Source organism: Amphiprion ocellaris, chromosome 10 (assembly GCF_022539595.1).
Source record: "Amphiprion ocellaris isolate individual 3 ecotype Okinawa chromosome 10, ASM2253959v1, whole genome shotgun sequence".
Taxonomy (NCBI): domain Eukaryota; kingdom Metazoa; phylum Chordata; class Actinopteri; family Pomacentridae; genus Amphiprion; species Amphiprion ocellaris.
This window is the reverse complement of record NC_072775.1, coordinates 10,237,667-10,244,669: the sequence shown is the minus strand read 5'-3', so window position 1 is coordinate 10,244,669 and position 7,003 is coordinate 10,237,667. Positions and strand designations below refer to the sequence as shown.

Here is a 7,003-nt window from a genome sequence, read left to right as displayed (position 1 = left end):
TCATCCAGCACATGAAAACAGTAACGTTAATACTCCGACCATTTATAGAATGTGAATCAAGAAAGGCTGGAATGTTTTGAGGGTAAAATAATACATTTTTTTCAGGCCTGCATTCACTGATGTATACAGGTGTTAACACACCTGCCATTGTGTCTCCAACAGGATGATCTCATAGCAGCGATAATTATGAGTCGTGACAGACAAGATGCAATTTTTGCTGCTGAACGTGTTTGACAAGCTAAACCGGAATATAATAGGCTATCACTTGCCAACTCGGGAGGTTGCTCAGTTGCCTCTCAGACAAAAAGGATTTAAACCTAGTGCTGTCTGGATGCCACACTGCTAAAGACACTTTAATTATGTTAAAACCTGTAGCATGATGTCATTTTATTACTATGTATTTGCTCACGAGCAAATCAGGGCAACGCAAAAGTTGCGTAAAATTATATAATTCCTAGTTGTTGTTTTTTTTTTTTTAAAGATAAGTGTGGGTTAAATCATGTTCATTTAATGATTCAAACTATTTTTTTCCATTCATGCCCTCCAAAGAATTTTTCAGCTGTTACAGGGAGGCTGGAGGAGAGTTGAATGAAACGGTCTGGAATGTACCATTACAATTTAAGGGATGCCTGTGTAGAAATAATCTAAATATCTCTGCATGGAATTCGCCAAATGAAACGCTCTTTGTATGATAATCATTACATATTAGCGCTCTCGTGTGAGATTGTAATATAAAGTTCGCCAGGGGTGTTTTGCGTGAGAATGGATTCGTCCACAAACAGAGTCCCCCTACAGTAACAGCAGGTTGGATCGTGCCAAGATGATGCGAGGAGCAGCCCTTTAAAGTCGCTCCACTTCCGAGATGAAGTGAAGTAGAGCGACGGCAAGAAGGCAAGGGTTGACAATCTGCGTCTGTAAAACAAAGTCCCCACTTAGACAGGCTATGTTGACACGACGCATTTGGACCCTGGGATGTTTAAGGACACGGAATCTACGGAGTTTTCCTTTTGTGCAAATCTATGTAGGACGTGGCGTCTGCGACTGCACTGAAGTAGCCTAAATTTATCTGCGGCAAAAGACTTTTTTTTTAACACGCGCAAAAAAAAAGACAACAACTGCAACCTGGACTACTATTGTAAAACAGGAATGGTTTATCCTCCCGAAGGTTTATTCTACATCGAAATGGATCAAGCACCACCAGGTAAGTTAGGGTTAAAGGCAGCCATTGTCTGATCTGCGGGGGGTCGGGAGACGTTTTTATTTATTTTCTGCTTTGTTCTCTGGCTGGCATCATCTTGTGTGAGGTCTGCAATGAAGCTGACATGTGACAAAGGTTGTACAGGTGTTGGTAAAAACGTTATAATGTGCAGGTCCTCGGTGCTGCGCTCCCCCAGTGGCTTTGCCCAGGCATGCATAGCGCAATTCACTTGCCAATTACGTAATACCTTTCGGAGGACCAGGCGCAGTGGCTTGCCCCTTTTTTCTTTTGTCCCAGCGCCTATGACAAACTGACATGAGGATGCACAGGCTTACTGCATCTCTTTGCAAGACCGAAAGACAGGTTTTGATAAATGTGCACATCGGCGCAGGGTGCATTTTGAGGGGAGTTTAGTTGAGGCTGCGCTAATGAGCGCCGCATGAAACGACCGCTTTGTTCTCCTCTGCAGCCAGCCGTGCTTAATTTGTGCGCTAGCTCTGAAAGTAGGCTACAGGCAGCAGACTAGACAGCTCGTCTCGTGACTAAACTCTGACAAAACTAACCAAACATTCTGTCTTTTTTTGCCTAAATTTGTCATTTGACCGCCGCGTCATTACACTGTCACAACAATGCTTTACATCGGAGTGCTGCTAAAATTAACGAGCAGCTAGCTAAAAATCGACTTTAGCTTCAAAAATCGCTTCAAAATGTTAGCTCTCGTACATCAGTTATTTTAAAACTGGCCATTAAAAGTGCAGTGAAAAGACTATAACAGTGTCAAAAGTTGTTGTGGCTAATGTTGACACACAATAAGAACAATACAGACAGCCTGTATTGTTCCCAGACGAGCTTTATGGCAATTCCTGTGTGGTTAAAAGCTAGCGGTTAGCTTACCTATTATGCGTTTTACGTGCGTTTCAGGCTACTAATTTAGCATCTTTTATTATTCAATTCTTAAATTACGTGGCTCCATCCCGTACTAGTTTAAGCATGTGGGTTTTGGAAGCCAGTGGAGTTTTTTTGGCAGCAGACTGGAGCAGAGGGGGGAAGGTGTGCACATTTAATTTTTTTGCGGAGCTCAGGAGCCGCAGCGTTTCGTTTTGTGCCTGCTGCTGCTGCTGCACCTGCCTTTTGTTTATTTTAAGGTCAGAAAAAGAGGAGAGCGGATGGTGGGAGAAAGCCACATTTTCTCCTCTCTGAGGGTGCTCTTGTATTCTCACTAACTGCCTCATGAAAGGCACTTTTGTCCTGCAGTGAAATATATCGCCCTTCACCTTCTCTTGATGCGGTTTGCCCTCTTTTTTTCATTTTGAGGAAAACGCTTAGTCTTTTGGGCCAGAGTCACAGATTTATTTTTTTGCTCTCCAAGGTTGATGGAAAACTTATGATCTGTAGCCGAAGCTTGGAATGATTATAAAATGGGAGGGATGGTCCTAAAAGACTAAATAAAATGTATGGTCTACTTAACGGCAGTCATGCAATTCAGTAAGGCACCAAAGGTAAAGTTTTGAAAGTGAATTTACTTTGCAAGAGTTGCAGGTAATTAAATGACTATTACTGATTTAAAAAAACCAAACATTTCATAGTTGTTTACTGATCAGAAATGAGAACCACAAGCCCATTTTTAGCACTGACCACACTTAAAGTCTTAGTAATGATCTGGCAGCTCATATCTGTTGGAAACATGCCTGGGCTTGTCCTCACATCTTGACAGGCTCCATCAAGCCCGGGGTGTGACAAAGTGTGTGTTGTGGGGGTCATAATATTGAAGGGGTCATGTTTACGGTGCTGCACTGAGGATCTTGTGACACATTAATGCTTAACAGGTCTCCTTCTAGGAACCTTTACATTTTATTTCATCATCCTTCTCTGTCTATTCCTTGCAGCTCTCCCTCCCAGGTCAACAAAGCCAGTGTCTTCCAGCATGAACAACAACTGTCCTTCACCGCCTGCGTATTCGCTGGAGGACGCTGAATGGTACTGGGGAGACGTAACTAGGTAAGGAATCCCAACAGTCACGATCCATAGCGTTATTCGCACGCAGATCTTAAGTGTCGTTTGATTACTTAACATACTGGCATGCTAGATCCGTTAAGCGTTAACTGATTCTGCCCTCAGGGATGAAGTAAACGAGAAGCTCCGTGACACACCTGACGGCTCCTTTCTGGTGCGTGACGCATCCACAAAGCTGCAAGGAGACTTTACGCTAACATTAAGGTAAGCTGTGGACAAAGAGAACCGTCATTCACAACGAAGCCCAAATATCGTCAATTGGGTTTAGGCAAAATCTTACACTTGTCTAATTCTGCTGCGTCACTCTTTTAGGAAAGACGGGCACAACAAGCTGATCAAGATTTACCACCGTGATGGGAAGTACGGCTTCTCAGACCCCCTCACGTTTACTTCAGTGGTGGAGCTCATCTGGCACTATCAGCACCATCCATTGGTGGAATATAACGCCACACTGGACCTGATGCTCACCCACCCAGTGTCTCGCTTCCAGCAGGTCAGTGATTTTAGCTTTTATGATGTTTTTTAAAAACTGCAAAAATGTTAAATTAATAATGAGATTTTTATTTGATGCAGATTACACGAATTAAACTAAGTGCAATTTCTGACTGTAGGTGAAAGAGGACAATGTCGATGTTGCTGGAAGAAAACTAAAGGAAGTCCACTGTCAGTACCAAGAGAAATCAAAAGAGTTTGATCGTCTATACGAAGCCTTCACAAAGACTTCACAGGTTAATAACTAATTTTCATTTTTCAGAAAGAGCAGAATTAACATTCAACAAATCCCAGAGCGTTTCCTGATTGGATCTATTTTCTAATGCAGGAGATCCAGATGAAGCGTACGGCAATAGAGGCCTTTAATGAGACGATGCTGATCTTCGAGGAGCAGTGTCGCGAGCAGGAGCGTTACGGAGAGGAGTTTGAGAGGAGTAGTCTTTCGGAGGGCGCCGACAAAGATCTGGAGAGGTACTTCATAACACCGTGGCCTTAAAAAGAAATGTGATTTAATTTGGGCACATTTAGCCCATATTCCTCGAACTCTCTTCAGACCTGTAACCTTTACTTCTTCCTCATTAGCTTTCTGATAAATTATGAGAAGCTGAAGTGCCGTCTGGGGGAGATCTATGACAGCAAAATCCACCTGGAGGAAGACTTGAGGACGCAGGTGGAGGACTACAGAGAGACGGACAGGAAAATGAACAGCTTGCGGCCAGATCTCATCGAGCTACGCAACATCAGAGACCAATATCTGAAGTAAGCAGCAGCATGAAAATATTTTTTATTCAGGGTAAAAACTTATTGTAGCGACTCTGTTATGTATTATTATTTTATGTTGAAACTAAAAATCCCTTTGCACCTCATTTTCCAGCTGGCTTAATCACAAAGGCGTACGACAGAAACGCATAAATGACTGGCTGGGGATACACAGTGACAGCCTTGACGAGTAAGTTTCGATGCTTTCTTTAATATACAATATGTAGCTTTTCACTGATAAATTGAGAATAGTTACACAGGGGTGATAATGGCACTTTTTTTTCTTTCAGCACATACGTGTTGAAGGGAGACGAGAAGAATTTGCCACATCAGGACGAGACGAGTTGGTTTGTTGGTGAACTGAGTCGGACGCAGGCTGAGGAGATGCTTCAAGGCAAAGATCCTGGAACATTCCTGATCCGTGAAAGCAGCAAACAGGGATGCTACGCCTGCTCTGTTGTGTAAGTACATTATTGAGAACAGCATCAAAAGAACTAATTGGAGATAACTCATATTTTTATGGTGTAAATGCGTGATGCTCACTCATGTCCATTTTTTAAAATTTATTACAGAGTGAATGAAGAAGTCAAGCATTGCATGATCTACAGCACACCGCACGGATATGGCTTCGCTGAGCCCTACGATGTCCACTGCTCACTGAAAGACCTTGTCCTCCACTACCGCCTGCACTCTTTAGCGCAACACAATGACGCCCTGGATGTTCGGCTGTCGCATCCAGTACACGCCAAAGCTGCAGCCACGCCTTCGCAACATGCAGACGAACACAAACTGTTACAGACTCCTAAACACACGTCGGGGCTCCCGCCTGCCGCTCCAGAAATGTAATCCAGTGGAGAGAGAGACAGAGGAAAAACGGACATGTTTACTGTATCCTGCGAGAATGACTGCATCGAGGTGCAATGTGTAAAAATTTTGCACTACAGATCGTTTTTTTTTTTTTTTGTGAATGGGATTTCACAGATTGAAGTGGGTCGGAACTTGAATGTCAGCTTGAACTTTTTTTTTATTTTTAGTTTTCAAAGAGACTCTTTATGCTTTCAAACAAAATTTTTTTTTGTACTTCATTTATTGCTGATTGTTCTAATGGACACCGTTTCGGTAGGGATGTCGACAACCTGAAATTTGCTCACTGACATCGGGTGCTGCACCTTCGTTTGAGTTGGCGTTGCTTGAGATGTCCGTTTCCCAAATTAAAATGTATTCAGTTTTGAAAATTTGACCAATATGTTAGATATATATATATAGAGAGAGAGAGAGTTACTACTACAAAGTGCATTTGTGAGAGTATGAAAAAAATGGTGCTGTAAGCAGGCTGATTCCATCTTCTGTTTGGTGGACCAAACCATTTTTGGGTAAAATGCCACGTGTGAATATGTGAAAAGTCGTGGTGCATCTTGAGTATTTGCCCCTTTCTTGATAAACATTCATATACGATGGCTAATTATGTAGCATTAACATCCTGTAGAATACCATAGTAAAAGCATACTCAATGTTATACCCACTGACCAAAGCACTTAATAGTGAGTAAAACTACATCCCTGTTTAGTCCGGTAATTGCATTTGGGCAAGGGTAGGGCAATTTATGTACACCTGCTGATGTGCTGATCAAACATAATCTGAAGTACTGTATGTTATATTCTGTTACTCAAAGAAGTATAAGCTTTTTGTATTCTATATATATTTTTTCTATAAACATGCCACAAGATGAAAGCTTGAAGAAAGTGCAATCCAACAGTATTTCTATTGTTGCAATGTATGATGATGGTAGTGGTGGTGAAGGTAATGCTGTTATGAGAGGTTGACATTTGCCACAAAAATGCACTCTCTTTGGTGGTGTCGGTATGGTGTGGCCTCCGATGTTTGTGTGAACTGCCAGAGGTCCGGAAGTATCCTGCCTCCATTACTTGAACTGTGGCATTGCTCGAGCTATGAATGTTTTTCATGACATGCAGCCTACATAGCTTAAGAGGAAAGGAATCCATGTTGAACTTGGCACATTTTTCAAGTTTGAGGACAATAGATACTCTGTACAGAGAAACCGTAAAATGTATTTCTGAGGTTGGTTTATGGAAGGAGGTTGATTAAGCCTCTTTAAAAAAAATATAACTCCACTGGGGGATTGAGGAGACTCCTCGGGTGAAGCTGAGCAATGTGAGATCCTGACCTTTTTCTTGCTGAAAGACAATAAACTGATGAGGGTTTTGTCAACTTACGCAATCCATTGCCGGGTGTTTTATTCACTGTCTCCCTCATGCAAGCAATGCAGTGTCACTTTGTGCTATCATTCATGGCAGGGAAAGTGACCAGAAACAACCTGTAAAGCAAGTTAACTAGCTCACCGTATGTCTCAAGTGGATCCATTATACTGTAGTCCAATGAGCTTATCCTTGAGTCAGGCAGAGATAGGAGGCAGCGAGGGCACTGGAGGACACACTGTGGACAGATGGAAGAGAGAAAGGAAGCGATGAAGACAATGGCAGGATATGCGCAGGCTCTTTCCCTGGCCGCCGTTTAGTCACT

General features: G+C 42.5%; 1 protein-coding gene across 1 annotated transcript; it reads left to right on the top strand.

The window, feature by feature from the left end:
• Positions 1 to 857: 857 nt before the first annotated feature.
• LOC111587052 (phosphatidylinositol 3-kinase regulatory subunit gamma-like) lies at positions 858 to 6,695 on the top strand. The gene is made up of 10 exons (XM_023296875.3): positions 858 to 1,201; positions 3,085 to 3,196; positions 3,317 to 3,415; positions 3,524 to 3,704; positions 3,823 to 3,939; positions 4,032 to 4,174; positions 4,286 to 4,462; positions 4,578 to 4,652; positions 4,753 to 4,923; positions 5,035 to 6,695. Exons 1-10 carry the CDS (start codon positions 1,147 to 1,149, stop codon positions 5,306 to 5,308), a joined length of 1,404 nt encoding a protein of 467 aa, XP_023152643.2. The 5' UTR covers positions 858 to 1,146; the 3' UTR covers positions 5,309 to 6,695.
• Positions 6,696 to 7,003: the final 308 nt, after the last annotated feature.

Excerpts from the sequence above, each read along its gene's own strand:
- LOC111587052 (XM_023296875.3), top strand. The coding sequence starts at position 1,147 with ATGGTTTATCCTCCCGAAGGTTTATTCTACATCGAAATGGATCAAGCA. Across the intron at positions 1,202-3,084 it reads AATGGATCAAGCACCACCAG|CTCTCCCTCCCAGGTCAACA; the intron begins GTAAGTTAGGGT and ends TATTCCTTGCAG. Across the intron at positions 3,416-3,523 it reads GACTTTACGCTAACATTAAG|GAAAGACGGGCACAACAAGC; the intron begins GTAAGCTGTGGA and ends TCACTCTTTTAG.